Source organism: Pristiophorus japonicus, chromosome 3, assembly GCF_044704955.1.
Source record: "Pristiophorus japonicus isolate sPriJap1 chromosome 3, sPriJap1.hap1, whole genome shotgun sequence".
Taxonomy (NCBI): Eukaryota; Metazoa; Chordata; class Chondrichthyes; family Pristiophoridae; genus Pristiophorus; species Pristiophorus japonicus.
This window is the reverse complement of record NC_091979.1, coordinates 251,073,648-251,093,939: the sequence shown is the minus strand read 5'-3', so window position 1 is coordinate 251,093,939 and position 20,292 is coordinate 251,073,648. Positions and strand designations below refer to the sequence as shown.

At 46.3% G+C, this 20,292-nt stretch overlaps 1 protein-coding gene across 2 annotated transcripts in view; it reads right to left on the bottom strand.

Moving 5' to 3' along the window:
- Positions 1–20,292, bottom strand: part of smc3 (structural maintenance of chromosomes 3) — a 134,167-nt gene that overhangs the window by 70,274 nt on the left and 43,601 nt on the right. For both annotated transcript variants that reach the window (XM_070876534.1, XM_070876535.1), the window contains 4 exons: positions 14,580–14,697; positions 11,019–11,194; positions 6,202–6,282; positions 4,337–4,501 (listed from right to left, as the gene is read on the bottom strand). In XM_070876534.1, coding sequence (XP_070732635.1) covers positions 4,337–4,501; positions 6,202–6,282; positions 11,019–11,194; positions 14,580–14,697 — 540 coding nt within the window. The remainder of the gene's footprint in view (positions 1–4,336; positions 4,502–6,201; positions 6,283–11,018; positions 11,195–14,579; positions 14,698–20,292) is intronic.

The window sequence follows — 20,292 nt, the reverse complement described above, 5'->3', positions numbered from 1 at the left end:
GTAGGATCTCAAAAGGTAGTAATCTCAGGATTACATGCTAGTCAGAGTAGAAATAGCAGGATAGTTAAGATGAATACGTGGCTTAAGGAATGGTGCAAGAGGGAGGGATTCAAATTCCTGGGATATTGGAACCAGTTCTGGGGGAGGTGGGACCAGTGCAAACCGGACGGTCTACACCTGGGCAGGACCAAAACCGATGTCCAAGGGGGAGTATTTGCTAGTGTTGTTGGGGAGGATTCAAACTAATATGGCAGGGGGATGGGAATCTATGTAGGGAGACAGAGGGAAGTAAAATGGGGGCAGAAGCAAAAAGGTAGAAAGGAGATAAGGAAAAGTGGAGGGCAGAGAAATCAAGGGCAAAAATCAAAAAGGGCCACATTACACATAATTCTAAAAGGACAAAGAGTGTTAAAAAAACAAGCCTGAAGGCTCTGTGTCTCAATGAGAGGAGCATTCGTAATAAAGTGGATGAATTAACTGCACAGATAGCTGTCAACGGATATGATGTAATTGGGATTACGGAGATATGGCTCCAGGGTGAAAGGCTGGGAACTCAACATCCAGGAGTATTCAATATTCAGGAAGGATAGACAGAAAGGAAAAGGAGGTGGGGTAGCGTTGCTGGTGAAAGAGGAGATTAACGCAAATAGTAAGGAAGGACATTAGCTTGGATGATGTGGAATCTGTATGGGTACAGCTGCGGAACACCAAAGGGCAGTTAACGTTTCATGGGAGTTGTGTACAGATCACCAAACAATAGTGGTGAGGTTGGGATGGCATCAAAAAGGAAATTAGGGATGCGTGCAATAAAGGTACAGCAGTTATCACGGGTGACTTTAATCTACATATAGATTGGGCTAACTAAACTGGTAGCAATACAGTGGAGGAGGATTTCCTGGAGTGTTTAAGGGATGGTTTTTTAGACCAATATGTCGAGGAACCAACTAGAGAGCTGGCCATCCTAGACTGGGTGTTGTGTAATGAGAGAGGATTAATTAGCAATCTTGTTGTGCGAGGCCCCTTGGGGCAGAGTGACCATAATATGGTAGAATTCTTCATTAAGATGGAGAGTGATACAGTTAATTCAGAGACTAGGCTCCTGAACTTAAAGAAAGGTAACTTCGATGGTATGAGACGTGAATTGGCTAGGATAGACTGCCGAATGATACTTAAGAGTCGACAGTGGATAGGCAATGGCAGACATTTAAAGATCACATGGATGAACTTCAACAATTGTATATCCCTGTCTGGCATAAAAATAAAACGGGGAAGGTGGCTTAACCGTGGCTAACAAGGGAAATTAGGGATAGTGCTAAATCCAAAGAAGAGGCATATAAATTGGCCAGAAAAAGCAGTAAACCTGAGGACTGGGAGAAATTTAGAATTCAGCAGAGGAGGACAAAGGGTTTAATTAGGAGGGGGAAAGGAGAGAATGAGAGTAAGCTTTCAGGGAACATAAAAACTGACTGCAAAAGCTTCTGTAGATATGTGAAGAGAAAAAGATTAGTGCAGACAAATGTAGGTCCCTTGCAGTCAGAATCAGGTGAATTTATAATGGGGAGAAAGAAATGGCAGACCAATTGAACAAATATTTTCTGTCTTCACCAAGGAAGACACAAATAACCTTCCGGAAATACTAGGGGACAGAGGGTCTAGTGAGAAGGAGGAACTGAAGGCAATCCTTAGTCAGGAAATTGTGTTAGGGAAATTGATGGGATTGAAGGCTGATAAATCCCCAGGGCCTGATAGTCTGCATCCCAGAGTACTTAAGGAAGTGGCCCTAGAAATAGTGGATGCATTGGTGATCATTTTCCAACATTCCATAGACTCTGCATCAGTTCCTATGGATTGGAGGATAGCTAATATAACCCCACTTTTTAAAAAAGGAGGGAGAGAGAAAACAAGGAATTATAGACCAGTTAGCCTGACATCGGTAGTGGGGGAAATGTGGGAATCAATTATTAAAGATGTAATTGCAGCGCATTTGGAAAGCAGTGACAGGATCGGTCCAAGTCAGCATGGATTTATGAAAGGGAAATCATGTTTGACAAATCTTCTAGAATTTTTTGAGGATGTAACTAGTAGAGTGGACAAGGGCGAATCAGCGGATATGGTGTATTTGGACTTTCAAAAGGCTTTTGACAAGGTCCCACACAAGAGATTAGTGTGGAAAAATTAAAACACATGATATTGGAGGTAATGTATTGACGTGGATAGAGAACTGGTTGGCAGACAGGAAGCAAAGAATAGGAATAAACGGGTCCTTTTCAGAATGGCAGGCAGTGACCAGTGGGGTACCGCAAGATTCAGTGCTGGGACCCCAGCTATTTACAATATACCATTCATGATTTAGACGAAGGAATTGAATGTAATATCTCCAAGTTTGCAGATGACACTAAGCTGGGTGGCAGTGTGAGCTGTGAGGAGGATGCTAAGAGGCTGCAGGGTGACTTGGACAGGTTAGCTGAATGGGCAAATGCATGGCAGATGCAGTATAATGTAGATAAATGTGAGGTTATCCACTTTGGTGGCAAAAACAGGAAGGCAGATTATCTGAATGGTGACAGATTAGGAAAAGGGGAGGTGCAGCGAGACCTGGGTGTCATAGTACATGTCATTGAAAGTTGGCATGCAGGTATAGCAGGCGGTGAAGGCAGCAAATGGCATGTTGGCCTTCATAGCGAGAGGGTTTGAGGATAGGAGCAGGGAGGTCTTACTGCAGTTGTACAGAGCCTTAATGAGGCCACACCTTGAATATTGTGTACAGTTTTGGTCTCCTAATCTGAGGAAGGACATTCTTGCTACTGAGGGAGTGCAGCGAAGTTTCACCAGACTGATTCCCGGGACGGCAGGACTGACATATGAAGAAAGACTAGATCGACTAGGCTTATATTCATTGGAATTTCGAAGAATGAGAAGGGATCTCATAGAAACATATAAAATTCTGACAGGATTGGACAGGTTAGATACAGGAAGAATGTTTCCGATGTTGGGGAAGTCCAGAATCAGGGGTCACAGTCTACGGATAAGGGGCAAGCCATTTAGGACCGAGATGAGGAGAAACTTCTTCACTCAGAGAACTGTGAACCTGTGGAATTCTCTACCACAGAAAGTTGTTGAGGTCAGTTTGTTAGATATATTCAAAAGGAAGTTAGATGTGACCCTTACGGCTAAAGGAATCAAGGGATATGGAGAGAAAGCAGGAATGGGGTACTGAAGTTACATGATCAGCCATGATCATATTGAATGGTGGTGCAGGCTCGAAGGGCCGAATTTTTTATGTTTCTACTCAAAGCCTGTCTGCAGACGACTGCTGGTCTTACGAAGAGATAGACAAATGAGCATTTTTGGTCTTAGCTGGCTGATTGACACATGCATCGACTGAATAACGACTCAATTCGAAACAAACCACAGCTTGTTCAGCATGATGCCACTACATAATTGAACATGACGCTGAAATAACGTCTCATGGAAACATTTTTTTTACAGCAATTCTATGCGTCAGAACATTCAACTGAATCTCTTCAGCTGCTGATATATTTAATTACTATAGTACTTGCATTTCAACAGCACCTCATCATATGAAAGCACTTCACATGTTGAATTACCTTTAACGTGCAATGATTTATATAGACAAACTGTACAATAGATTGTATCAAAAGGGTAGAAAAGGAGAACATTATGGGAGATCTGCTAATATATAGACACACTCAAGATTTTCACATACAAGGGTAGATATTCCAAGCCGTGAAGTTCCATTGGATAGAATTTCCTTTTGATTTATGTCTTTCAGTTTTTTTTTAAAGACACTCCCGGTGGATTAGAAAATACTGGTGCAAAAAGGCATTAGAAAGACTGCTCCTGCGTTGCTGGAATTTCATCAATGAAACTAATCTGCCCTTTTATACCAATCAGGAAACATATTTTACAATCTAATAGCCGCATAAACGTTCCCGCTAAGCTGCGCGGCCAAGCATGTGTCTGGAAATCCCGTACAGGCCGCTCACCGGCTTTTCAGTGGAGAAACTGTGCATGGCCGAAAATTTGAATGAGCTGCGCAGCCAGTTAATGGGACAGCACACGGGGAAAAAAAAAGTAGAGGGAACATTGAGCTCGGTAGTTTAAAATCCAACGATGTAGCAGCCAAATTACTGGAACAGAGGAGCTGGGGTTTTGCAGGCTGCATAGTCCGAATTTAAGGTCCCAATCCAGATCACAAGTCATAGTTTGGAAACTCCTGCTCCAGCAGCTGCCTGGCTGCCGCACATGACAGGACCACTTCCTCTCCACCCCACTCATTCAACATCTCCAATCTTGACAATTTCCATTTCCTTACCCTTTGTTCACTGTTGCCAACCATTTCATCCTGTAGATCCTTTGCTTTTAACTCGAGCTTGGTCCTCTGTTTAATCTGCTCTTGTCGTTCGGAACTTAGCTGCTCTTTCTCTTCCTTCATAGATGTGATTTTGGCTTTCAGCTCACGTGCCAGCCGCTCAATATCCTGGTTTTGAAAAATAGTGAATAGATCTGTGAATTCGTTTCAAATATAAATGGTAAAATAAACAACGCCACATTCTACTTAACACGCAATCAGTTTGATGGCACACCCAATTACATAGGGCCCTGGTGAGACCACACCTGGAGTATGGTGTAGTTTGGGTCTGGATTATCGAGGAGTTTGCGACGGGTTTGCGCCGTGTTTTGACTCTCTGTGGCGAAAACCTGGTCGCAAAGCCCGGGCGGGATCCTCGGCTCCTTGTTTGCGGCGGCGATGGGAAGTAACGCCGGGGTGTGGTGCGCCAGATGTGTAACGACATGGATTGCATTACCGTCCGAGTTTCGGTAATCTCCCGACCCATACGCCGCGCCCAGAATAGCGACAGGTAAAACCTGTTGGTGCAGCCCCGCCAGCTGCTGTAAGTTAGAAAACCTGCAAAAAAGCTAAGCTAAAGTTTTTATTTTTTAATTTTTTTTCAGCGATTTGGTAGCTAAGGGTCTTGGTAATGTTGTTTGAATGTTTTTTTCCCCCCTCCTAAGGCCTCTCTCACAGCACAAACGACCTTGTACTAAAGTTGCACTGGCATTGCGCCGCAAATGCTTATGCAACAGCTCCCTTACCACAGACCCCCAAAGGCCAAAAGTTCAGCCTAAAATCGCCAACGCAGTGAAAACGGTACCATTTTCGCCCAAAAACCACAAAACCCGAAAATCCTTGGTCTCCTTACCAAAGGAAGGATATACTTGCCATTGAGGGAATTCAACGAAGGTTCACCAGACTGATTCCTGGGTTGGGGGATTTTCCTATGAGGAGAGATTGAGTCGACTAGGCCTATATTCGCTGAAGTTTAGGTGATCTCATTGAAACATACAAAATTCTTACAGGGCTTGACAGGGTAGATGCAGGGAGGATGTTTCCCCTGACTGGGGAGTCGAGAACCAGGGGTCACAGTCTCAGAATAAGGGGTCAGCCATTTAGGAGTGAGATGAGGAGAAATGTCTTCACTCAAGGGTGGTGAATCTTTGAAATTCTCTACCCCAGAGGGCTGTGGAAGCTCAGAGCTTGATAGATTTATGGATATTAAGGGAATTGAGGGATAGGCGAATAGTGCAGGCAAGTGGAGCTGAGGTAGATCAGCCATGATCCGACTGAATGGCAGAGCAGGCAAGGGGGGCCAAATGGCCTACTCCTATTCGTTTTTCTTATGTTCGTATGCTCTTATCCACAAAAAGTAATTAAGTAGAGAACTTACAAAACTGTCCAATCCAGGTAAATCTGACAACAAACTAAGTTAGCGCAGTAACAATTCAATCTTTTTGTTTTATAGTTTACTGTGCAAGTATATCTTTTAACCTAATCAAACTTGCAGCCTAAACTTGGACCACCGTTTGCTGTCTAATAGGCCTCGGATTCTCAAGATATACTACATATTAACTGCTGAATCTAAATGTAAACAAAAACACTTTAAAAATCTTTCTGTAATTAATGAGAAGCGAGGATTTTTTTTTAAATTCAGGCTATTTTGGAAAGCGCGTTGCAATAAAGGTAAATTACAGCTTGATATTACTTTTCAGAAATTTAAAATAATATATTTTCTGTACAATGCATCGGTTTTAGCCCAAATGCATTTGCTAACAATTAATCATAGTGCACACATTGAAATTAAAACCCAGCAATTCATTTATGAGGAGAAAAATATTTACCTCCATTTTATCTCTAGCTTCTTGCTGTGCATCACGCAGTTGCCTTGACTTCTCGCCACTGGTCTCCCGTTTTGCAGAAAGCTGGCAACAGAAGTCACATTCCAAATCAATCAAATACAAGATATGAACTTTAGAAGAATGATTTATCAAAGGAACCAAATTGCACCTTATCGACCGAATTCTTAGCACTTGCGTCAAGAAAGTCAATGCTCTTAATAAATTTTTAACAATCTCAGCGTAGATATAGATCTCTTCCTCATATCACAGTAGTGACATTAGAAATTGATACGAGTCTAAAAGCCCTCTATACTCAACTGAGTTGGCCCTGATCAAGTATATGTGCCAGGGAAGCTGAAATGTCATTAGGCACCTGGAAAAAAAATTAAGTACAGGAAAAGCACAAGAGGAGGAGGCGGGAGTCCAGGGTCGGAGGCCTATAAAAAGGCCGCGAGTTCAGCAGTCGGGAGTTCGTCGAGGAGGCGGCCAGCTGGTGCAGCTGCAGGGAGAAGGCAAAAAAGTAGAAAGAAATCGAAAGGTGACGTCACAGCCAAGGGGGTAAGTCATTGGCTGGTGATTGGTAAGTAATTTTTCTTTTTCTTTATCAGCAAGTAACCTCTTAGCCTTGTTGTTGCCAAATTAAGTTAATCTAAGGGTTAAGTCATGGCAGGACAGCTCAGACACGTGTTATGCTCCTCCTGGACGATGTGGGAAGTCAGGGACGCTTCTGGTGTCCCTGACGACTACGTGTGCGGGAAGTGTATCCGGCTGCAGCTCCTGACGGACCGCATTGTGGCACTGGAGCTGCGGGTGGATTCACTCTGGAGCATGCACGATGCTGAGAATGACGTGAATAGCACGTTTAATGAGTTGGTCTGACCGCAGGAAAAGGGGTACAAAGCCAGATAGGGAATGGATGACCAACAGGAAGAGCAGTGCAAGGAAGGTAGTGCAGGGGTCCCCTGCGGTCATCCCCCTGCAAAACAGATACATCGCTTTGAGTACTGTTGGGGGGGATGACTCACCAGTGGAGGGCAGCAGAAGCCAACTTCATGGCACCGTGGGTGGCTCAGCTGCACAGGAGGGCAGGAAAAAGAGTGGGAGAGCTATAGTGGTAGGGGATTCAATTATAAGGGGAACAGATAGACGTTTCTGTGGCCGCAACCGAGACTCCAGGATGGTATGTTGCCTCCCTGGTGCAACGGTCAAGGATGTCTCGGAGCGGGTGCAGGGCATTCTGAAAAGGGAGGGTGAACAGCCAGTTGTCGTGGTGCATATAGGTACCAACGATATAGGTAAAAAAAGGGATGAGGTCCTACAAGACGAATTTAGGGAGCTAGGAGCCAAATTAAAAAGTAGAACCTCAAATGAAGTAATCTCACGATTGCTACCAATGCCACGTGCTAATCAAAGTAGGAATCGCAGGATAGCTCAGATAAATACGTGGCTTGAGGAGTGGTGTAGCAGGGAGGGATTCAAATTCCTGGGACATTGGAACCAGTTCTGGGGGAGGTAGGACCAGTACAAACCGGACGGTCTGCACCTGGGCAGGACCGGAACCAATGTCCTAGGAGGAGTGTTTGCTAGTGCTGTTGGGGAGGAGTTAAACTAATATGGCAGGAGGATGGGGACCTATGCAGGGAGACAGAGTGTAGTAGAATGGGGGCAGAAGCAAAAGATAGAAAGAAGAAAAGTAAAAGTGGAGGGCAGAGCAAAAAGCAAAAAGGGCCACATTACAGCAAAATTCTAAAGGGGCTAAGTGTGTTAGAAAGACAAGCCTGAAGGCTCTGTGCCTCAATGCGAGGAGTATTCGGAATAAGGTGGACGAATTAACTGCGCAGATAGCAGTTAACAAGTATGATGTAATTGGCATCACGGAGACATCGCTCCAGGGTGACCAAGGCTGGGAACTCAACATCCAGGAGTATTCAACATTTAGGAAGGACAGACAGAAAGGAAAAGGAGGCGGGGTGGCATTGCTGGTTAAAGAGGAAATTAATGCAATCGTAAGAAAGAACATTAGTTTGGATGATGTGGAATCGTAATGGGTGGAGCTGCGGAATACCAAGGGGCAGAAAACGCTAGTGGGAGTTGTGTACAGACCACCAAACAGTAGTAGTAAGGTTGGGGACAGCATCAAACAAGAAATTAGGGATGCATGCAATAAAGCTACAGCAGTTATCATGGGTAACTTTAATCTACATATTGATTGGGCTAACCAAAGTGGTAGCAATGCGGTGGAGGAGGATTTCCTGGAGTGTATTCGGGATAGTTTTCTAGACCAATATGTCGAGGAACCAACTGGAGGGCTGGGTGATGTGTAATGAGAAAGGACTAATTAGCAATCTTGTTGTGCGAGACCCCTTGGGGAAGAGTGACCATAACATGGTAGAATTCTTTATTAGGGTGGAGAGTGACACAGTTAATTCAGAAACTAGGGTCCTGAACTTAAGGAAAGGTAACTTCGATGGTTTGAGGCATGAATTGGCTAGAATAGACTGGCAAATGATACTTAAAGGATTGATGGTGGCTAGGCAATGGCAAACATTTAAAGAACACATGGATGAACTTCAGCAATTGTACATTCCTGTCTGGAGTAAAAATAAAACGGGGAAGGTGGCTCAACCGTGGCTAAAAAGGGAAATTAGGGATAGTGCTAAATCCAAGGAAGAGGCATATAAATTGGCCAGAAAAAGCAGCAAATCTGAGGACTGGGAGAAATTTAGAATTCAGCAGAGGAGGACAAAGGGTTTAATTAAGAGGGGGAAAATAGAGTACGAGAAGAAGCTTGCCGGGAACATAAAAACTGACTGCAAAAGCTTCTATAGATATGTGAAGAGAAAAAGATTAGTGAAGACAAATGTAGGTCCCTTGCAGTTGGATTCAGGTGAATTTATAATGGGGAACAAAGAAATGGGAGACTAATTGAAGAAATATTTTGGTTCTGTCTTCACGAAGGAAGACACAAATAACCTTCCGGAAGTACTAGGGGACCGAGGGTCTAGTGAGAAGGAGGAACTGAAGGATATCCTTATTAGGCGGGAAATTGTGTTAGGGAAGTTGCGATTGAAGGCCGATAAATCCCCGGGGCCTGATAGTGTGCATCCCAGAGTACTTAAGGAAGTGGCCCTAGAAATAGTGGATGCATTGGTGATCATTTTCCAACAGTCGTTCGACTCGGGATCAGTTCCTATGGACTGGAGGGTAGCTAATGTAACACCACCTTTAAAAAGGGAGGGAGAGAGAAAGCGGGTAATTATAGACCGGTTAGCCTGACATCAATGGTGGGAAAAATGTTGGAATCAATTATTAAGGATGAAATATCAGCGCATTTGGAAAGCAGTGACAGGATCGGTCCAAGTCAGCATGGATTTATGAAGGGGAAATCATGCTTGACAAATCTTCTGGAATTTTTTGTGGATGTAACTAGTAGAGTGGACAAGGGAGAACCAGTGGATGTGGTGTATTTGGACTTTCAAAAGGCTTTTGACAAGGTCCCACACAAGAGATTGGTGTGCGAAATCAAAGCACATGGTATTGGGGGTAATATACTGACATGGATAGAGAACTGGTTGGCAGACAGGAAGCAGAGAGTCGGGATAAACGGGTCCTTTTCAGAATGGCAGGCAGTGGCTTGTGGAGTGCCGCAGGGCTCAGTGCTGGGACCCCAGCTCTTTACAATATACATCAATGATTTGGATGAAGGAATTGAGTGTAATATCTCCAAGTTTGCAGATGACATTAAACTGGGAGGCAGTGTGAGCTGTGAGGGAGACGCTAAGAGGCTGCAGGGTAACTTGGACAGGTTAGGTGAGTGGGCAAATGCATGGCAGATGCAGTATAATGTGGATAAATGTGAGGTTATCCATTTTGGGGGCAAAAACACAAAGGCAGAATATTATCTGAATGGTGGCACATTAGGAAAAGGGGAGGTGCAACAAGACCTGGGTGTCATGGTTCATCAGCCATTGAAAGTTGGCACACAGGTACAGCAGGCGGTAAAGGCGGCAAATGGTATGTTGGCCTTCATAGCTAGGGGATTTGAGTATAGAAGCAGGGAGGTCTTACTGCAGTTGTACAGGACCTTGGTGAGGCCTCACCTGAAATATTGTGTTCAGTTTTGGTCACCTAATCTGAGGAAGGACGTTCTTGCTATTGAGGGAGCGCAGCGAAGGTTCACCAGACTGATTCCTGGGATGGCTGGACTGACATATGAGGAGAGACTGGATCAACTGGGCCTTTATACATTGGAGTTTAGAAGGATGAGAGGGGATCTCATAGAAACATACAAGATTCTGACGGGACACAGGTTAGATGCGGGTAGATTGTTCCCGATGTTGGGGAAGTCCAGAAGCAGGGGACACAGTCTTAGGATAAGGGGTAGGCCATTAAGGACTGAGATGAGGAGAAACTTCTTCACTCAAAGAGTTGTTAACCTGTGGAATTCCCTGCCGCAGAGTGTTGTTGATGCCAGTTCATTGGATATATTCAAGAGGGAGTTAGATATGACCTTTACGGCTAAGGGGATCAAGGGGTATGGAGAGAAAGCGGGAAAGGGGTACTGAGGGAATGATCAGCCATGATCTTATCGAATGGTGGTGCAGGCTCGAAGGGCCGAATGGCCTACTCCTGCACCTATTTTCTATGTAACTGGGGAAGCCCATGAGATTCTCAAGAAATTGCTTTTTCTAACTAAAGAATTTTGACATGTAACTTGCATTCGACAGTGCACATGCAAATCTTGATGCAACAAAATTTTCCAGGTACAATTTAACCTAACTTGAATGTACAGCCATACAAAATGCCTTCTTCTCTCTCACCTCATCAAGTTTGGCACGAGTCTCGTTCAGTTCCTGATTGTAAATGGTGTACTCAAGTGCTCTTCTCATCTTATCCCATTTCTGGTACTGCGCCAACTCTTCCTTCTCATCTTCCAGCGTATGCAGACGCTCCTCAATGTATTTCAATAATTCATTAATTTTTTCTCTCTTCCCCTCTGCAAAATACACATAAAAGTGTTTATAAATCAATGCTAAGCTTTAGATCTAAAATTCATGCTCAAGGTGAAGATGTCAGTTTTTTTTAATTCATTCCTGAGATGTGGGCGTCAGTGGCAAGGCCAGTACTTATTGCTCATCCCTTATTGCGCTAGAGAAGGTGGTCGCGAGCCATCTTCTTGAACTGTTGCAGTCCTTGTGGTGAAGGTACTCCCACAGTGCTTTTAGGGAGTGAGTTACAGATTTTGACCCAGCGACAATGAAGGAACGGTGACATATTTCCAAGTCAGGATAGTGTGTGACTTGGAGGGAAACTTGGGAGGAGGTGGTATGCCTGCTACCCTTGCCCTACTAGGTGGTAGAGGTTGCGGGTTTTGGAGGTGCTGTTAAAGAAGCCTTTTGCGAGTCGCTGCAGTGCATCTTGTAGATGGTACACACTGCAGCCGCGGTGCACAATGTTGAAGGTGGTGGATAGGGTACCAATCAATCGAGCTGCTTCATCACAGTTGACCACTCAATCTTCCTCCAACACCTCTCCATCGTCCAGCTGGGTGGGACTGCACTCGCCAGGTTCCATTCTTGTCTATCTAATCGTAGCCAGAAAATCTGCTGAAATGGCTTCTCTTCCCACTCCCGCATCGATACCTCTGGTGTCGCCCAAGGATCTATCCTTGGCCCCCTCCTATTCCTCATCTATATGCTGCCCCTTGGCGATATCAACCGAAAACACAGTGAGTTTCCATATGTATCCTGATGACACCCAGCTCTACCTCTCCACCACTTCTCTCGACCCCTCCTCTCTTGTCCGACATCCACTACTGGATGAGCAGAAATTTTCTCCAATTAAATATTGGGAAGATCGAAGCCATTGTCTTTGGTCCCCGCCACAAACTGCGTTCCCTAGCCACTGACTCCATCCCTCTCCCTAGCATCTATCCGAGGCTAAACCAGACTGTTCGCAACCTAGGCGTCATATTTGACCCTGAAATGAACTTCCGGCCACATATCAGCGGCATAACTAAAACCGCCTATTTCCACCTCCGCCCCTGCCTCAGCAACTCTCATTCCTGCCTTTGTTACCTCTAGACTTGACTACTTCAATGCACTCCTGGCTGACCTCCCACATTCTAGCCTACATCAACTTGGTCATCCAAAATGCAGCAGCCCGTATCCTAACACGCACCAAGTCCCGATCACTCATCACCCCTGTGCTCGCTGACCTACATTGGTTCCCGGTTAAGCAACGTCTAGATTTCAAAATTCTCGTTCTTATTTACAAATCCCTCCATGGCATCGTCCCTCCCTATCTCTGTAATCTCTTTCAACCTTACAACCCCACGAGATGTCTGCGTTCCTCAAATTCTGCCCTCGAGCATCCCTAATGATAACTACTCAATCATCGGTGGCCGTGCCTTCAGTTACTTGGGCTCTAAGCTGTGGAACTCCCTCCCTAAACCACTCCGCCTCTCTATCTCTCTTTCCTCCTTTAAGACACTCCTTAAAACCTCTCTCTTTGACCAAGTCTGCCGTAACTTCTTAAGTGGCTCGGAGTCAAATCTATCTGTTTTGTCTTATAACACTGCTGTGAAGCACCTTGGGACGTTTTACCGCGTTAAAGGCGCTATATAAATAAAAGTTGTTGTTGGATGATGTTGAGTTTCTTGTGTTGCAGCTGCGCTCATCCAGGCAAGTGGAAAGTATTCCATCACTTGTGCCTTGGAGATGGTGGAAAGGCTTTGGGGAGTCAGGAGGTGAGACACTTGCTGCACAATACCCAGCCTCTGACCTGGTCTTTTAGTCACAGTATTTATGTGGCTGGTCCAGTTAAGTTTCTGGTCAATGGTGGCCCCAGGATGTTGATGGTGGGAGATTCGGTGATGGTAATGCCATTGAATGTCATGGGCCGGTGGTGAGACTCTCTTGTTGAAGATGGTCATTACCTGGCACTTGTGTGGCGTTAATGTTTCTTGCCACTTATCAGCCCAAGTCTGAACGTCGTCCAGGTCTTGCTGCATGCGAATATGGGCTGCCTTATTATTTGAGGAGTTGCGATTGGAACTTAACACTGCTATCAGTGAACATCCCCACTTCTGACCTTATGATGGAGGGAAGACATTAATGAAACAACTGAAGATGGTTGGACCAAGGAACTCCTACAGCAATTAGGAAATGGAATACTTTTCCATTTTGGGTTCCCCATATCGATATCAAACACTCCCATATCAGCCAGGTGCGGAATAAAGCTTGTTCTGCTCTGCTGCTCCAATACTCTTTAACCCCAACTCAGGAGAGCACATATCAGATTGAGATAGTGCTAAGATACAAAGCAGTTTTGTACTGTGAACCCAAGACCAGTGAGAACTAAACTGAGACTGTCAAAAGACATCTCACATAGGACCTCTACAGCTAGACAATAGAGCAATGACTTGCATCACACAAGTCTGAAACTCAAATCCCATGGATTCAAGTATAACCTATTGCATCACCCAGTAGCCCTCGCGAGGCCTTTTTCAACCAAGCATCGATTTATTTTTTGAATATATAGCATTTTCAAAATCTGTGGCATTTTTCCTTTATGATCTGGCAACTATTCTATCTGGACCTCATCTTATTTCACTAATGTCACACATGGCAAGCACAGAACTTACCGAGATTGTTTTGGGGTCATTGGGAAGACACCAGGGAAGATTCCTAATCAATTCGATCATCAATAATATCTTTGAAATGATATCTGGCTGACAGGTAATGCCGAGAAGATCAAAGCAGACCTGCTATCTGAATAACTCCCAAACGTGTACAGGTTGAACCTCTCTTATCCGGAACCCTCGGGACCTGGCCTGTGCCGGATAGGGATTTTGCCGGACATGGGGAGGTCACATTAAGTTGGATAGTACAGGTACTGAGCAAGGGGATATCAGGGCTGGCTGGCTTGGGGCTGGGAGTGCGGCAGTGAGATCATGGGGGGTGGGGGGCGGGGGATCGCGGGGTCAGGCCAGCAATTGCAGGAGTCGGCAGCGAGGAAGGACTTCAATTTGTTCATGTTGGAGCAGCTGGGAATGATGCCGGACAAGTGGTCATGCCGGATAAGGGAGGTTCAACCTGTACTAGTTTTCCTTTACAAATCCTGACCTGCCATTTACAGAAGATAGAGTGCGACTAATTGGATACCTCGTTCAGAGGTGACCCAGGCACAATGGGCCCACCGGCCTCCTCTGTACTGTATGATTCTATAACATTATGAAAAACAATCCACAAGGGAGCCATAAGCAGAAATAGTTAAGAACTCTGTAAACAGGCAATTTAAACCCCATCCCCACACCACTACATTTTATTTGGAACCTCGACCACAAAACGAGACAAAAAGCAGAGACTCAGCTTTCTTACCAGTTTCCTTCATAAGATTGATGCTCTCCTCTTTACGTTCGTCATATACTCTGGTACCAGCAACTTCTCGCAAAAGTTTCAGTCGCTGAGAGTCTGGAGCTGTTGCCATTTGATTAATCTAATCCAAACACAATGCAGAAAGCTAATAAGCTACATTATTAGTGGGTACATTAAATTCAAAGATAGTCCAGAAACAAAAATATTCACTAGTTTGCACCATCAATGCAAATTGTATGAAATCACAACCCCTTGAATATTTATTGAAGTCACGTTTTTTCAACAAAAAAGTCCAAAGAAATCTCCAGAGTCCATTTTGAAATGAATATTTGAAAAACAAGTTATGAACTGCTTACTCCGACTCCAAGAATTTCAGGGGCTTACATAAATGGGAGCTATTCTGCACCAAGGTTTAATGCAGAGCGCAGTATGGCAATTTATCCCACTCAGTAAAGTGTAGCTTCTAGCTGACACAACAGAGCCATCGACAAACTGACCTGCCAGGTGCCGGAGTTCAATCTCAAAGCAGCAGCAATAATTGGGGCAAAATAAAGATTTGCCGGGGGGGGGGGGGGGAGGAAAGGGCACAAGAAAGATGCAAAATGGGCAATTGGCATGTTGCGACACAATTTACCTCATTCCATTTTGCAAATGAATAAAAGCTTTGCCAAATGTTTTTTTCATGATAATACTCCAATGTGATCATATCATATGCATGACAGGCATATATTCACGAAAGCCAAATGAAATAAACTATAAATGGGCACTTTTCATTATTTTATGCTTTGTTTTTAATTAGGATTTGCAAATACACACACTTCACTTCCCTTCGGAAAATACTGCAACTATGCGCATGGTAATTAAGCAATGCAGTTTTTAGCTCTAAAGCGAGTGAATCATATTGAATTAATCATAGTGAACAAGACAAAGTAAATATGATTCATGCAGTGATAATGTCAGCACAAGTAGCACCTTACAAAGGAAAATGGAATAAATGATTGATGTGCAATGTACAACTGAATCAGGTACAGATAGCTAACCTAGAATTAAAGACACACAAAATTAATTTCTTCCCCCCGCCCCCCACCTACAATTTATCCTGTTAGTAATGGGCAAAAATGTGTTGCATGATACTTCCCTCAAAATAGTTAACACTACACGTGCCGGTGGATATTCAGGGAAAGGGAGGGGTGGGGTGGACTGGTGGAGCAACAAGTACGGAGTATCATTGAGCCACTGAAAAGAAAAAGACTTGGATTTATATAGCGCCTTTCAAGACCACCAGACACCAACTTTACAGCCAATGAAGTACTTTTAGAGTGTAGTCACTGTTTAATGTGGGAAACGCAGCAGCCAATTTGCGCACAGCAAGCTCCCACAAACAGCCATGTGATAATGATCAGATCATTTGTTTTTTGTTATGCTGAATAAGAGCACCGGGGATAACTCCCCTGCTCTTCTTTGAAATAGTGCCATGGGAGCTTTTAGATCCACTTGAGGGGGCAGACGGGGCTTGGTTTAATGTCTCATCTGAAAGACGGCACCTCCAACAGTGGAGTGTTAGCCTAGATTTTTTGTGCTCAAGTCCTTGAACCCACAATCTTCTGACTCAGAGGAGAGTGTGCTACCCGCTGAGCCACAGTGGATAGTAGAACAGTAGTGAACAGTAGAGCTTTACAACGTGTGACCCACAGGCTATATCTAGCCTGAAGGATTATCTTCAGATAATTGTAAGATAAAGTAAAGAACCTTTTGCAAAAAAAAACATTTCTAGTTGTGACCAATGTCTATAGTTTGACCATCAAGCCTGTCAATTTTCAAATTCATTTCCAAATGGCTACTTTCTACTTTTGTTATTCACCGAATACGTTGTTCAAAAGCTCTCTACCCCAATTTCAATTTTCTCCCCACATTCCACAATAAAAACATTTCCCTGCATGCACGAATCAGCAAAGTTCCGTGAATCAGCAAAGTTCTACGCTCAGAATTGGGTGCATCCATCGATGTTGCGGGAGAAACACATGGGTCTGCACTGGTGTGGCCTGGCATTTGGTGGCAGACACACAAGGGGATTGGCATTCACCTGTCCTTTCTTTTGAATTAATGAACTGAGTTCTGCAGGGCAATGTCTATTGTTAACATGAGCGGTTTCTGTTTAATATAGTGCGATATAATATAAGGTTTAAGATAAACTCGCTACAAGGAGCTGTTGGGGCGACTAGCATAGATGCGTTTAAAGGGGAGCTCGATAAATACATGAGGAAGTAAGGAATAGAAGGATACATTGATGGGGTTAGATGAAAATGGGTGGGAGGAGGCCCGTGTGGAGCATAAACACCAGCATGGATCTGTGTGGTAAATATTATGTAAAATTAGAATCATTCTACTGTGTTATATTCACCGTGCATTACCTTTTGATGGTACAAAGAATCAAGTCAATTGTAACATCTAACAACTACTTTCAATAACCCTTCCAAAATGAATTATTTTAAGCCTCAAACGTTGACTAACAGTGCCTCCTAAACACTGGAAAATGCACCGAATTCAAAATATCCTGGAAGTGGGCGGGTACACCCTCCAGACCACATTGTGGGCTCAAGTTTCGGCCCGAGTTGCTCCTATTTTTTTTGCAGCAATTAGTTTAAAATGGAGCATCTTAAAAATTGCAATTCTCGGCATTTAATTTGCTCCAGTTCTAGTGAGTTAGAACAGAACAGATCAGATTTTTTTTTCAAAAGGGGGCATGTCCAGCCACTTAGGCCTGTTTTGCAAGTTTAGGCAGCAAAAACTTACTCCAAACTAATTTAGAATGGAGTAGATTTTTATACGCTCAGAAAAACCTTGCCTACACTTATAAATCATGCGTAGGGAACGAGAGATGGGGGGGGGGGGGGGAGGGGAAGGGGGGGTTTATAAACATTAAACACTTCACTTTTACAAATAAAGAGCCATCAATAATAAATGATAAATAAATCAATAAATCAATAAAAAAAATAAAAAATAATTAGAAAATCAATCAATAAATAAAAAATTAAGTTTCTACTTGCTGTGACGGGCCCCCAGTGTGTCTCATAGAAACATAGAAAATAGGTGCAGGAGTAGGCCATTCGAGCCTGCACCACCATTCAATAAGATCATGGCTGATCATTCCTTCAGTACCCCTTTCCTGCTTTCTCTCCATACCCCTTGATCCCTTTAGCCGTAAGGGCCATATCTAACTCCCTCTTGAATATATCCAATGAACTGGCATCAACAACTCTCAGCGGCAGGGAATTCCACAGGTTAACAACTCCCTGAGTGAAGAAGTTTATCCTTATCTCAGTCCTACATGGCCTGCCCCTTATCTTAAGACTGTGTCCCCTGGTTCTGGACTTCCCCAACATCGGGAACATTCTTCCCGCATCTAACCTGTCCACTCCCATCAGAATCTTATATGTTTCTATGAGATCTCCTCTCATCCTTCTAAACTCCAATGTATAAAGGCCCAGTTGATCCAGTCTCTTCTCATATGTCAGTCCAGCCATCCCCGGAATCAGTCCGGTGAACCTTCGCTGCACTCCCTCAATAGCAAGAATGTCCTTCCTCAGATTAGGAGACCAAAACTGAACACAATATTCCAGGTGAGGCCTCACCAAGGCCCTGTAAAACTGCAGTAAGACTTCCCTGCTCCTATACTCAAATCCCCTAGCTATGAAGGCCAACATACCATTGCCTTCTTCACCGCCTGCTGTACCTGTGTGCCAACTTTCAATGACTGATGAACCATGACACCCAGGTCTCGCTGCACCTCCCCTTTTCCTAATCTGCCGCCATTCAGATAATATTCTGCCTTCGTGTTTTTACCCCCAAAGTGGATAACCTCACATTTATCCACATTATACTGCATCTACCATGCATTTGCCCACTCACCTAACCTGTCCCTCTCTCTGTGTGTTTCTGAAAGAGAGGTGAGGGGGGGCGAAGAGGAGGGGTGAGGGGGGGGGCGAAGAGGAAGGGGAGGGGGCGAAGAGGAGGGGAAGGAGGAGGGGGAGGGGGGAAAGAGGAGGGGGAAGGGGGGAAAAAGGAGGGGGGGAAAGAGGAGGGGGAGGGGGGAATGGGGGGAAGAGGAGGGGGAGGGGGGGAAGAGGAGGGGGAGGGGGGGAAAGAGGAGGGGGAGGGGGGGAAAGAGGAGGGGGAGGGGGGGAAAGAGGAGGGGGAGGGGGGAAAGAGGAGGGGGAGGGGGGGAAAGAGGAGGGGGGGGAAGAGGAGGGGGAAGAGGAGGGGGGGGGGAAGAGGAGGGGGGGGGAGAGGAGGGGGGGGAAGAGGAGGGGGGGGAGAAGAGGAGGGGGGGGGAAAAGAGGAGGGGGGGGAAAGAGGAGGAGGGGGGAAGAGGAGGGGGGGGGAAAGAGGGGGGGGGGGGAAGAGGAGGGGGGGGGAAGAGGAGGGGGGGGAAGAGGAGGGGGGGGAAGAGGAGGGGGGGGAAGAGGAGGGGGGGGAAGAGGAGGGGGGGGAAGAGGAGGGGGGGGAAGAGGAGGGGGGGGAAGAGGAGGGGGGGGGGGAAGAGGAGGGGGGGGGAGAGGAGGGGGGGGGGAGAGGAGGGGGGGGAGAGGAGGGGGGGGAAGAGGAGGGGGGGGGAAGAGGGGGAGGGGGGGAAGAGGAGGGGGAGGGGGGAAGAGGAGGGGGAGGGAGGAAGAGGAGGGGGAGGGGGCGAAGAGGAGGGGGAGGGGGCGAAGAGGAGGGGGAGGGGGCGAAGAGGAAGGGGAGGGGGCAAAGAGGAAGGGGAGGGGGAAGAGGAGGGGGGGGGAGAGTAGGGGGGGAGAAGAGGGAGGGGGGAAAAAGGAGGGGTTAGGGGGGGAAGGGGGAAAGAGGAGATGGGGGGGAAAGAGGAGGAGGGGGGGAAAGAGGAGGAGGGGGAAAGAAGAGGGGGGGGAAAGAAGAGGGGGGGAAAGAAGAGGGGGGGAAAGAAGAGGGGGGGGAAAGAAGAGGGGGGGGAGAAGAGGGGGGGGAGAAGAGGAGGGGGGAAGAGGAGGGGGGAAGAGGAGGGGGGAAGAGGAGGGGGGAAGAGGAGGGGGGAAGAGGAGGGGGGAAGAGGAGGGGGGAAGAGGAGGGGGGAAGAGGAGGGGGGAAGAGGAGGGGGGAAGAGGAGGGGGGAAGAGGAGGGGGGAAGAGGAGGGGGAGGGGGCGAAGAGCAGGGGGAGGGGGCGAAGAGCAGGGGGAGGGGGCGAAGAGGAGGGGGAGGGGGCGAAGAGGAGGGGGAGGGGGCGAAGAGGAGGGGGAGGGGGCGAAGAGGAGGGGGAGGGGGCGAAGAGGAGGGGGAGGGGGCGAAAGAGGAGGGGGAGGGGGCGAAAGAGGAGGGGGAGGGGGCGAAAGAGGAAGGGGAGGGGGCGAAAGAGGAAGGGGAGGGGGCGAAAGAGGAAGGGGAGGGGGCGAAAGAGGAAGGGGAGGGGGCGAAAGAGGAAGGGGAGGGGGAAGAGGAGGGGGGGGAGAGAAGAGGGAGGGGGAAAAGGAGGGGTTAGGGGGGAAGGGGGAAAGAGGAGATGGGGGGAAAGAGGAGGAGGGGGGGAAAGAGGAGGGGGGGGAAGAGGGGGGGGGAAGAGGGGGGGGAAGAAGAGGGGGGGAAAGAAGAGGGGGGAAAGAAGAGGGGGGGGAAAGAAGAGGGGGGAAAGAAGAGGGGGGAAAGAAGAGGAGGGGGGAAGAGGAGGGGTGAAGAGGAGGGGGGAAGAGATGGGGGGAAGAG